The 13,076-nt window shown below is 36.9% G+C and overlaps 2 protein-coding genes across 4 annotated transcripts in view; both read left to right on the top strand.

Annotated features, from left to right (window-relative positions):
• The first annotated feature begins 262 nt into the window (after positions 1-262).
• On the top strand, positions 263-7,517 carry prc1a (protein regulator of cytokinesis 1a). Of its 3 annotated transcripts, none has more exons than XM_084095423.1 (15): positions 263-405; positions 1,432-1,564; positions 1,648-1,770; positions 1,884-2,117; positions 2,629-2,799; positions 3,549-3,698; positions 3,790-3,937; positions 4,643-4,779; positions 4,876-4,971; positions 5,053-5,199; positions 5,301-5,411; positions 6,170-6,262; positions 6,355-6,513; positions 6,610-6,635; positions 7,025-7,517. In XM_084095423.1, exons 1-15 carry the CDS (start codon positions 395-397, stop codon positions 7,071-7,073), a joined length of 1,788 nt encoding a protein of 595 aa, XP_083951549.1. In that variant the 5' UTR covers positions 263-394; the 3' UTR covers positions 7,074-7,517. The 3 variants fall into 3 exon arrangements, with proteins under 3 accessions (XP_083951549.1, XP_083951548.1, XP_083951550.1); XM_084095422.1 differs by having other exon boundaries at positions 6,607-6,635; XM_084095424.1 differs by lacking the exon at positions 6,610-6,635.
• A 1,007-nt stretch (positions 7,518-8,524) lies between these two features.
• Positions 8,525-13,076, top strand: part of syt12 (synaptotagmin XII) — a 9,875-nt gene continuing 5,323 nt past the window's right edge. Inside the window, exons 1-3 of the mRNA XM_084094259.1 lie at positions 8,525-8,719; positions 12,587-12,637; positions 12,751-12,944. Of these exons, the coding sequence (XP_083950385.1) occupies positions 12,595-12,637; positions 12,751-12,944 (237 nt within the window). The 5' untranslated portion in view covers positions 8,525-8,719; positions 12,587-12,594. The remainder of the gene's footprint in view (positions 8,720-12,586; positions 12,638-12,750; positions 12,945-13,076) is intronic.

The following is a 13,076-nucleotide window of genomic DNA, read 5'->3' as shown; positions in this document are numbered from 1 at the left end:
CTATATAATGATTCATAATATCATGTAATATCACTGATCTATATAATGATCATTATATAGAGATATCAGTGGTCCGAACTCAACGTAATTCCATTCTTCAGTACAGCTGGTTAAACTGGTCAGTCAGCTGGCTTGAAATGTCAGCCAATCAGTGCGCTGTAATATGTCATATGACGTACTTCAGCCAATCAGCGAGCATGATGTAGTTGTCTCGCTTGACCTCGGCCAATCAGAAGCCAGAGGTGTATCAGTGCGGGGTTTGAATTTTTAGTCAGAAACTTCAAGCCCGGCGTCGGATAGATCGTGAATGAAGCGTAAAATAAAAGTTTAGAAGTGTCAAAATAGCGTTTATCAATTATATAAATCTCATCGGAGATCTGCGGCGAAGGACAGGATGAGGAAGAGGTAAGAGGGAGAGTTTGAAGCTGTGTGTGTTCATGTACGTTATAGATTAAGTTATTATTAGAGCAATGTGTTCTGTTTGTGTTAGCTTTAACGTTAGCTGCTAACTTACATTAGTTGCCGTCGATGTTAATGATTTAGTGAAAATGGTATTTCTATTTATTGATTTGAGAGTGATTTTACTTTAATTTTAACATTTTCAAATGGATTAATCAACTATTTAGCATTAGCACCGAAGCAAATACTGTTGATTTAAAACCGTCCTTTTCGCTAATGTTGGAAAATGTAAATATTTTATTATTCATTAATACAGACAGCGATCAATAATGCTGCACATTTTCAATGGTCATTCATTAATACAAATGGTATGCTAATTTATAAACCTTGCGGAGAAAAATAATTCTGCTATTATTGTCAGATACAATCATTTTATTCAATACAGACAGCAATCAACAATGCTTTGCATTTTAGTGATCATTAATTAATAGAAATGATTATTATGTTCATTTATAAACAACATGAAACCCCTTTTCTGTTATTATTGGAACATAATGTTTTATTAACGTTACTCAGTAATACAGACAGAATCAATAATGCTGCACATATTTAATGAACATTTATTAATAAAAATGATTCTACTCATAAACATTTTGAAGCCTTTTTCTAGTTATAACAATGATAAACAATAATTCTGCTTTTATTGGAAAAATATAATTATTATATTATTACATAACACAGACTGCACTTAATAGTGCTGCACATTTGTAATGATTAATTATTGATACAAATGATTATTCTGCTCATTTATAAACATTGTGAAGCTCTTTTCCATTAGTAGCAGTTATAATTAAGAATTTTTAGTAATTATTAGTAAATAAATAATTTGATTATTTAAAAATACAGGCAACAATCAATAATGAAGCAAGTTTTTAGTGATCATTTATTATGTGACCATGCCATCTGACCCTTTAAATAGCATGTAAGATAACAGGACATGTATTCAGTAGATCTGAACGTGTGTAATTTCAGTGAGGTCCACGCTGCAAAGTCTGTCTCATATCTGAACAATGCTCTTGGTGAGCTGAAGGACATCTGGGAGGAGATCGGGATCCCAGAGGACCAGCGGTGTCAGCGCACGGACGCCGTTCACATGCACATCAAGGTCAGTTCAGGTCATGTGCGCTTCTCATTAACCGGAGAGAGTGGCGACATCGATTCAATGTGAAATCTTCATTGTGATTCCAGAACCTGCTGGACATGATGATCGCAGAGGAGGAGGGGCTGAAGAAACGCTTGATGAGCAGTATTGAAGCATGCAGAAAAGAGGTGGCTTGCCTGTGTGATGAACTCCAGCAGCTGGAGTATCAGGCGAGTATTTTGATTATCTCCGTAAAGTCTCAGGGGGAAAAACCCGTGCCCTCTAACCCCCAGACGTTCTGTTCAGCCGGCCAATCAGATTGTATATTTTCTGTGTCTTGCAGGAGGAAGACGGCCTTACGATGCTGCAGTTGGAGAAGGATCTCCGTACGCAGGTCAAGATGATGCTGAAGGAGAAGGGTGGGCGTCAGAGCGAGCTGAAGTCTCTGATTCAGCAGGATCAAGATCTGTGCGATGTCCTGTGCGACGACCTCTTCCCCATCCATCCCGAAAGAGTGCCGTCACAACAGCAGCTGGACAACTACAGGCAATACATCAACACACGCAACCAGGAGAAGGTAAAACACACTCACAAAGCTGAGTAGCACAGGTTTTTTTAGTATGTAATGCGCTATATTAAAGGGATAGTTCACCCAAAAATGACATTAATTACTCACCCTCATCTCGTTCCAAACCTGTAAGACTTTCGTTCATCTTCAGAACACAAATGAAGAGCTTTTTGATGAAATCTAAGAGATTTCCGTCCCTCCATTGACAGCTACACAACTACCACTTTGAAGCTTCAAAAAGTTCATAAAGAGATCGTAAAACTAATCCATATGAATTGAGCGGTTCAGTTAATATTTTCTGAAGAGACTCGATCGCTTTATAGGATGAACAGGATTGTGTGACACTGAAAACTGGAGTAATGATGCTAAAAATGCAGATTTGCATCACAGGAATAATTAAAAAATTAAAAAATCTTTAGAATTCCAAACTTTTGTCCACTAATGCATCATGTGTTCTTAAATGAATAGTGCGGTAGTTTGCCATCCAGAATGGTTACAGGAAGTGTGCTTGTGTTTACAGGAGCGTCGTCATGGCGAGTTTGTGGAAATGAAGCATCAGATCACGGTGTTGATGGAGGATTTGGAGCAACATCCTGACACAACCTTTGAGAAAGACGCTGTGTGTGAGGATGAAGACGCTTTCTGTCTTTCTGTGGAGAACATCAGCTCACTTAAAGTGTTACTGCGACAGGTACTGACACTCTTCACACTATTCTTTCAGCCATTCCTTTTATTTATTTACATATTTATTCAGCAAGGATGCACTCATTTGATCAAAAGTAACTAAAGACAATTCTATTTGAGTTAAATGCTGTTCTTTTGAATGTTCTATTCACTAAAATCTTGTTTCCACAAAGATATTAAGCAGCACAACTATTTTTAACATTGATAATAATCAGAAATGTTTCTTGAGCAGCAAATCATCATATTAGAAAGATTTGTGAAGGATCATGTGACACTGTAGACTGCAGTAATGATGCTGAAAATTCAGCTTTAAATCACAGGAATGAAAAACCTAATGTTTCATATTGTTTCTGTTTTTAATGTCTTTTTGATCAAACAAATGAAGCCTAGGTGAGCATGAGACTTGTTAAAAAATGGTTGTATATTTTTACGATATTGTTAACATTAGTTATTATACAATATCTATTAAAAAAATACTAAAATAAATGCATATGCATATTTATTAGTAACAATTTATTTTAGTGTCTGTTACACGTTACATGTATTTACTATAGTAATAACAATAAATTATGCATAATCACATGTAACTAACCCCTAACCCTATAATAAGTACATGTTTTAAATTAACATTACACCCCTTTAAAATAGTGTAACCTTATTTATTTTATATATTTTTAAACAATCATTTTTGATGCTAATGTTTGGTTTTCAGTAGGTGAAGTGTCACTGGTTAATGATATGTGTGTTGTATTTCAGCTGGAGAGCCGTAAAGCTGAAAGTGAAGCTCTGTGTGTGTCCATCCGTGGTCGTATTGAGGAATTGTGGGAGATGTTGCAGGTTCCTGTGGAAGAAAGAGAGAGTCTCATGCAGAACACCCACACTACCACAAAGAGCAGATTGAACGCAGTAAGTACTCGCGCACCTGTCACTAAAGTAGGTCGTGATGTTTCTGGAATTCTAAAACATTCCTCACGCTGTCTTTCTCGCTGTGTCACAGCTGCAGGCAGAGCTTCAGCTATTGGAGGAGCTGAAGAAGAAAAACATTGAGCGTGTTATTCAGACAATACGATCAGAGATGGTCAAGTTTTGGGAGAAATGCTACTACAGCCTGGAGCAGAGACAAGCCTTCGTTCCTTACCACAGCGGTATGCCAACAGCTAGATTTCAAGAACTTGGCTGAATCCCAGTTTGCATTCTTCAGAGTACAAAAAGTGCTGGTGGTGGGAAAGTACATACTTGAGAATATAGTAAGATGATATTTAAGGGAATGATTCAAATTTCATGTTGAGACCACATTACACTCATGCATACAACAATGTAGCAAACGGCTTTGTGGATAATATCGGCTCAAAAAACATGGATACATACTTCAAAAATTCAGAAATAGTATGCAGCTTGGGATCATTTGAGACCAAACTAATCTTAGTCACCATGAAATCAAAAATGGCAATTCTTATTTATTTTTATGGAATATTGTAGTTGTAGTATATATTATAAATTATTTATTTATGCACATTATCTTTTTTTAATTTATGTGCCTTGTAACCTTTAATCAAAATAGCTCTTCTCTGGTGACATGTTTACTGGCATTAAGGCGGGGCAACCTGTCACTCATATGAGATCGACCAATAGCAAACCACAACCATCCAATCAATTCAAAATGGACAAAATCAAGTCTACATTGTTTTTGTTTTTTAAGAAACCAGTTTACTCCGATATACTTCACAATAGAGAATAAAAGACTATTGCAACGCCAATTTCATGCCGATTTTAATCTGAATTGTACAGACTTTATGCAAATGTGGATTGAGCGAGTTTGGTTGATTGATTTTGTTGTTTTGTGCTGTTAGACGATCTGGACGAGGAGGTGTTGCGTGAACATGAGCTGGAGTTGGAACGATTGAAGGAGGATTATAACGGACACCGCGAGATGTACGACGCTGTTTCCACCTGGAGCAGCAACTGGACTCTTTATCAGGAGCTGGAGGTGAGGAATCATGGGAAATCACCTGAAAAGATTCATAAACATACATAAGAGATTTCTGATATTAAATCCGATTATGATTGCTCTTCGTTTCTCCAGAAAAAAGCCACAGACCCGTCTCGCTTCAACAACAGAGGAGGAAACCTGCTGAAGGAGGAGAAACAGAGAATCGACCTGCAGAAGAGTTTGCCGAAGGTTTGAGCTGTTCTTTAAGCAAAAAATGTTTTGATTGACGGGAATGGTTTGTATGCTAATCAGTTTTGTTTGTTTGGTTAGCTCGAGAAGAGTCTGAAGGCTCAGATTGACCAATGGGAAGCGGCGCAGTGTAAGGAGTTCCGTGTGAATGGGCAGCCGTTCCTGCAGTATGTGGAAGACCAGTGGAATCAACACCGTATGGAGAAAGAGAGAGAAAAACAGGAACGGGTATGAACTCTTGAAATGACTCTTTCTGACATTGCTAATTTTATGTAATATTATACACAAAAGTTCTTGATTAGTTCAGACATGATGTTTGTACTGTGCAGCAAATGAAGAAATTGAAGCAGACGGAGGAAGATCTGCTGTACGGCACCATCATCAGGACCCCGACCAAGAGGAGACTCGCCGGAACGCCGACACCTAGCAAAACACGCAAGGTACTGAATATGTGTTCTTATGGTCAACCGAATAAATGTATCAAATGTTAAATTGTCCAAAAAAAAGTAATTCAAATGTACCAATGCCCTAACTACCAGATATAATGAAATAAATAATTAATACAGTACAATATAATTTGGTAATGATAGCAAATGTACACTAAATGCATAATGTAAATGTTGCTAAAATTAATTGAACATTTATAGTATTACTATTATTATTTATTTTTTAATTTTATATTTATTATATTTTACCATTTATAATTATTGTATGTGTGTATGTATGTGTATATATATATGTATATATATATGCTATTTTTTTATTAAATAAAAAAATTATATTTCCATTATGAATGTTTTAATACAGAATTTATTTTACATTTATATATATATGCAGTATAATATTATAACATGTTTTAAATTTAAATGTATTTCTGTATTTTTTTGCAAAATGTGCATGTTTATAATATATGCAAATCAAAAAGATGAATGTAACAAGCATAATTTTATAGATAAATTATATATGCATTATAAATGTAAAAAAAAAACTGAATGTATACAGAATTTCATTTTTATATATTTTTTTTTAAACAATATTTATTCAGTCCACTACAAAACAAACTGCATTGACAAGGTGGTCATTAGATTTGAATCAGGAGGAACTAATTTTTTTTTTTTAATAAAAAATATGTTGAGCTAATTGATTTGTTTGATTTTTCTTTTTTTTTAACCACACTATTTTATGTTATGTTTTTAAGCTGGTCTCCACCTCCAGCATCTGCACCCCCAACACGACACTCCGTTCCATATGCTTTTCCCCTTCTATGAGACCGCCCCTTTCCTCCAGCAAGGTGACTTATGCTGTTTTAAACACTGGTACACTATTACATTATACATTCATTTTTATTATCATCAATAATAATGTAAACCGCTTCTCCACTAGTTTGCTGCGCGAACGCCTGCTCGTGGCCGAACCCCTCGTGGTCTGGAGAAGAATAAGGAGAATATTTCTCATCTGAGCGGAGCTTTGCGCACGATGACCGCCAGCCCTCACAGAAACTACTCCATCACGTCCGTGGCCTCCTCCTACTCGGAGTTTGCGGTAAGTTCATTATCTTGCCTCTAGCGGTCTAGACACACAGGCAGCAGATGCAATCGAGTGACCCCCGTGTGCTTATTCTGCCTTCTGTTATAGAAGGATTCTGAATCCACTGCGACGTCCAGGTCTGTATGTCTAAGAACGTTCCCTGTCCATCACACTAACACACTTTTCTCACCTAACCCGACTAATGGAGGAGGGTTCTTTCAGCTTCTAACAGTGAAGTGACCACTCGGAGAATAACAGAAGCACAACTGAAATCCAATCTGCTGTTTGTAAAGACCCCATGAAATCAAAACTGGAGTTTGTGGCATTTTTGTGGTTTAGCCTGTGTTTTGGCCACCCCTGAAATGGGTCATACCATTACATGAGCAGTTGAATTAAATGCGCTACAAAACTGAAATTGAACCTTGCCGCTTTAAGACCTAAAGATGCATGAACATGAAGTGTTGTGGTCTGTCAAACAGTCATGTGACGGAATAATAGCAAAAACATATTTATTTTTTGCCAACAGCGGGAGCTCTCAAATGCTACTAAATCCAGCGTCAAGACTGGAGTTCTGAACTCAACCATCACACACTGAACACGGTGGATCGAAAGCAGCTCGACTGAACTGATGGGCATCAATGAAGACAAAAAAGCTTTTATGGAGATAATGAATGTAAATCATTGCAACTTTGTTGCAGAATTGTAAATATTTTAGCTCTGCTTTTTTATAGTTTTTAACTTTTTCCCTTTATTTAACTTTCCTACTGAGTTTTGAACAAATTATGTTCAGTCTTTAATTTTGACTTCAACTGCAGTTTTTATAAAAACTCTCTATTAACACTGATCGTAGGGCTCGGAGATGGATTTTATCTTTTGTACTCTAATATCACAATGGCATTAGACTTTTATTTTCTGTAATCGCACAGCAACACTAAGTTTCCTTGGCATCACTCCACTGAAATTGCTTCTACTGTAGTTGTTGGCATCCTGTAAATAAATGTTTTCATGGGGACACTTTATCACTGTATCTTGGAAGTCTGATTTATTTAGTATTATTCATAATTTATACTTGAACAGTAACCTAAATAGCCATTGAACTAAAGATACACAGTAACAAAATAAAATGGGAGTTTTTATTTTATTTTGACCCATTGATCCTGACCAGTCAGAGACAACTTCTGAACCGCCACCACCTTAATTTTAATGTAAGCACAGGTATTTTATCATGAATGTGCAAGACTTCTGGTGTCAGTTTTTTTTTTTTTTTTTTTTTTACCGGTCCGTCTCCATCGTGGTGCTTGGATGTTGCAAACTGGTACTAGTTATATTACCGTAACCTTTTAATGCAAATAATTTTACCATTTTGGCCACTACGGAGTGTCTGACATTCGGATACTGTGGTACTACCATGATTTTTGGACCATAGTATTTTTTTGAAGTAGGCCTATAATAAAGCACCATTAAAATACCATCGCACATTAATGTGCTAATAGTACTATGATTACCTATATCAATCTGTTTGTCTGTCTATAGGACCTGTCTATACTGGATCTGTCTGTCTATAGAATCTATTGGTCTATCTAAACTACATTTTTGTCCAACAAAATAAAATACCAATATCTTATAAAATGAAGTTACAGTGCTAGAGGATCGCTGTTCTAAGGATACATGTATTGTATATAAATATCAGGTTGTATTGTACCTATTCCAATATTTGATTGCCAAAACAATGTTTTTGATATTTTTGTAGTATGACACATTTGCTGTTTTAGTTTGCTTTGCTGTTTAAATATAATTGTTTAATGGCAGGTTCCATTGTAGTGCTGCTATTGGTGCGTATTTTCACAAAAGCTTTGCGTTTGTTCAATGAACTTAATCTTTTTCTTGGGTAACAACGGTCCATTCGCTTTTTTTTCTCGTACTAATCTGTCTAAATCGTCCCTGAGAAATTTTCAGTGTGACAACTAGCCCCTTCACCCCTCTCCGTGCGCGCGTGCGTGTGTGTGTGTGTTGGTGCTGAAGTTGCATTGCAGGGGTGGGACTTCTGCATTCAGATCTTCATCATGCGCAGAGGAAAACCCAGACACACTTCAGATCTGATCTAAACGCGCGCGCGTCAGATGTGATCGAATCCTGCACGTGCTTCTGATGCTGTATTGCGCGTTAATTGATGGATGAAAGTGTGTGTGAGCAGGAGAGGGAGAAACAGACACTGCTGACGGTAAGAACACACATAAACGCTTATAATCTCGTGTTTATGAGCGTTCACATATCACGTATATATGCTGCACATGTCGCGAGTTATCCTGTAATAATATGAATGAATAAATAAATATATACATATTATCTCATACATTAATTTATTATTGTGCCATACGTATTTCAGACGCATGTGCTGCAGTTAAGTTATGCTGAATTATTGTCATGTAGCCTATATTATTTCTGCCGGTTGGTGTCGGTTCGATGTGGAACTGGAAGTTCGGGCCCGTTTACGTGCTGATGCAGTGCGCGTGCCCGCGACTCGGGTGGTTGTCATGGTGATCTTGATGGACCCTCCTCTGATGAGGGCATTAATTTAACCCCCAAGGGCCAAATAAAACACACTGCACCCCCAGTACAACAGCTGCGAAATGAAAACACCATGTTTGTTTTGTGCTGAATGTGCTAGTTTTTTGGTGTTTACATGTCTTTTTTGAGTGTTTTTATATGTGCTGTGCACTTTTGTGTCTATTATGTGTTCGCATTTTGTCTGTTGTGCGTCATTTTTGTGTGTCTGAGGTGTTTCGTGCCCTGTTGGACGTCTCTAGTCCATCTGCTTTGTGTTGGGGATGTTGTGTACATTTCCAATGCTTTGTGGTTGTTTATATCTTGAGGAGTTCGAGTTGTAATTCCAAAAAAAAAAAAAAAAAAACGTTTCTTGTGTGTGTGCGTGTGTGTGTGTGGTCGTGGTAAACACTACATTATGGGGACAAAATGTCCCTCCAAAAGCTGGCAATACCCGAAATCCTTGTTCTTGTAGGGACATTTTTTGGTTCGCTTATAAATCATACTACGTTGTGTTTTTTGAATATGTAAAAATGCAGAAAGTTTTTTGTGATGGGGTTAGTGTGGGAAAAGAATATACAGTTTGTACAGTATAAAAACCATTATGTCTATGGAAAGTCCCCACAAAACATGAAAACACAACGTGTGTGTGTGTGTGGTTCTGCTGTGGGTCGTTCGTTCTGCAGGCAGCTTCTCCGAGTCTGTGTTTCAGTGAAAGTGTTATTATGAGTCATTCTGGAGATTAAAAGCTCGGTTGATTTATTAGCGTTTGCTTGCTTCAGTCCTGCAGAGAGTAGCTGACAGTGCAGACTCGAGACTCGAGCTCTCCATCCGTCCACAGCCTCTATTTCATCCGCTCTGAATGCAGCGCTGGAAAACAATCATATCTGAATGATCCGTGCCACAGGATCGTTTAAAGCATCTTGATTAGCTCTGGTGATTTAGTTTGGCTGTCACGCAGACGGTTGTTGGTTTGGCCTCCTGGTATTTCAGGCCTTGTTTGGTGGAGTGGCTTTCAAAAGAAAATCAATTTGCTTTCAAGACTTTTTAGAATCTGTTTAGATGCTTTTTCCAGAATATTTACTTTGAGTTTAAGGAGTTTATGAAAGATATATATCTGTAAAGGGATAATTCAACTAAAATTCTGTCATTATTGTCTATGATTTTCTTCCATAATAGACAGAATTTATACAGAATGTCCTCTTTTTACATATATATATATATATATATATATATATATATACAAAAATTGGTGAGTTTTTTAAAATAAATTAAAGGGATAGTTCACCCAAAAATAAAAATTCTGTCATCATTTACTCACCCTCAAGTCGTTCCAAACCTGAATGAATTTCTGTCTTCTGTTCAACTAAAATATCTAAATATCTAAAGAAGATATTTTGCAGAATATGTGTAACCAGACAGTTGATGGACCCCATTGACTTTCATTGTATGGAAAAATACTATGAAAGTCAATGGGGTCCGTCAACTGTTTTGTTCCTGACATTCTTCAAAATATCTTCTTTTGTGTTCAGCAGAAGAAATTATTTCATTCAGGTTTGGAACGACTTGAGGCTGAGTAAATTATGACAGAATTTTAATTTTTGAGTGAACTATCCCTTTAAAGCTCTTTCTGACAAGATTTCTGACTTAATTACATTTTTCTCAAACTGTTCTTAATTCATCTGTGATTGGTCAATATAAAAATAAAAGCATTTTTGGCTGAACTAATCCTTTTAAACCTAGACCTTAATGTCTTTAAGATAAAGACTTAAACATCTGTGCAACCAATTCAATCTTATTTCACTAATGGCATCTTCATAAAAGGCAAGACACTGCCTACACAACCTAAAATAAAGAAACCAAAGCGAACTGAAGAAAGCAAGCTTGGGATTTCTGCTCCATGATTCATTGTTTATCAGGATGAAGGTTTACAGCTCAAGTGAATGTGCCATTTGGGAAATTATTTTGGGATATTGGCTTCAACGTCCAGACAGTATCACTGTTCCAAGAGTGTGTGTGTGTGTCCATCTGTGCTCCTGTAGTCATTACAGACTGAGCGTGGGCCGTTACACAAACACACACACGCGCGCTTACATAGAGTTGCTAACAATCCTGACAGTGCGACTTCAACACGTATTCATTAGATATTCTGTTTCACACTAGACATGTGAAAGCCACAATGCCCTGAATCCCAGCGCTCATAACCCTGCGGATGAGTGCGAGCGCTCGCTTCTCAGATGCTTTAATTGGCCCGTTGTCATATTCTTCTGCAGGAGTCTTCCTCAGCTCCCGCTGCTCCCTTCATCTCTTTACCCAGAAGTCTCGGCGTGACTCACAGCATATACGCCTCTCACTTTCTCTCTTTTTAGACCTAACTTGACTTTCTTTTCATGTCTGAGGTGTCTTTCCCAGGTTTCAAAGGTGCTTCAGTATCCTTGTAACAATTTACCACAGGAACCTTCATTGCTTCTGCCAGAAATACCATAGTAACTGCAGTTACTGTAATAAAACTGGTAACTTGTGATTAAATTAAAGTGAGAAAGATTCTGAAAGCTTATTATGTCACTTGCAAAAAGTACCACAGTATTACTGTAGTACTAATAGGAGTTATATATACATTTATAAATAATGATACAATTTGTACATGTATCATGGTAATACAATGTTTTTTGGCCATTTACCACAATAATACCATGATTTCTTGGATAAGTATGATGACTATGTGGATATGTTAATACCATTGTATTTTTGGATATGTACCATAGTAATTTTGTGGTATTTTAATGTTATTTAGATGTGGGCCGTGTTAATACCACATTTTTCTGGACATTTGTTTACATGCGTCATGGTAATACCATGTTTTTGGAGGCATTTACCACAGTTTATTGGATAGGTACGATGAAGCCATGTGTTTGACACATGTTACTACCATGTTTTTTTTGGATATGTGAAAATGTTATAACCATAGTAAACATATATGTACCATAGTAATTATGTGGCATTTTAATGTTATTATACATGGGCCGTGTGTATACATTGTTTTTCTGGACATTATTGCTTACATGCATCATGATAATACCATGTTTTTGGGGGCATTTACCACAGTAATACCATGATTTCTTGGATAGCTATGATAAAGCTTTGTCTTTGTCTTTGTTTTTGTTGGATTTTTATTGGATATGTGGTTTGTTAGTACTGGTATGGTATTTTTGGATATGTACCATAATAATGTTATTTAGACAAGGGCCATGTCAATACCATGTTTTCTGGCCTTTTTCCCCCATGATACCATGTTCCCACTACGATATGTTTGGGTATGTACAATGGTATTCTTTCAATGGTGTATTATGTACTATGAATATGGTTATAAATCAAAAATACTATAGGACCATTGTCTTACCATCGGAACCCATCACTTTACCATAGTACAACCACAGTATATTATTTGTAAGGGTTATTATGGTTTGTAATAACAATAACTGTTACTATGGTTACCATGGTAAATTTGTGAATGCCGTATTTCTGAATGTCTTGTGTGTTTCAGGTAGCACTATGTCTGTGCAGGGTCAGGATATTTCTGAATATCATCTAAGCGGTGAGCAGTCGTCATTCATACGCCTCTAGATTTCATAGTGATTTCATACGAGTCCCTGTAAGTGAGTTTCTGATTGTGTTTTGTGTGTGTGTGTGTGTGTGTGTGTGTGTCAGTGGTGCTGAACCCGCCTGGCTGGGAAGTGTTTTTGTATGTGTTTGGGTTCCTGGTTCTGTTTGCTGTGGTTATAGTGAATCTGTGGAAATTATATAAATCCGGCTCCTTCCCGACTCCCTCTCCGTTCCCAAACTTCCACTACCGCTACCTGCAGGAGAAATATGGCTCCTCCCACTCTGAGGTCAGACAGAAGGTGAGCAGGGGTCTTCAAACTGGGGTCTGCAAAAAAACTGAGAAAAGAAAATTGCCAAATTTATTTTAATAGTAAAAAATAAAAAAATATGTATTTTATATTAAAGTTTATTATAAAATCAATATAGAAATG

This window comes from Abramis brama (genome assembly GCF_963993115.1).
Source record: "Abramis brama genome assembly, chromosome: 20".
Taxonomy (NCBI): domain Eukaryota; kingdom Metazoa; phylum Chordata; class Actinopteri; order Cypriniformes; family Leuciscidae; genus Abramis; species Abramis brama.
The sequence above is the reverse complement of the archived record's forward strand: the minus strand, read 5'-3'. Positions and strand labels throughout refer to the sequence as shown.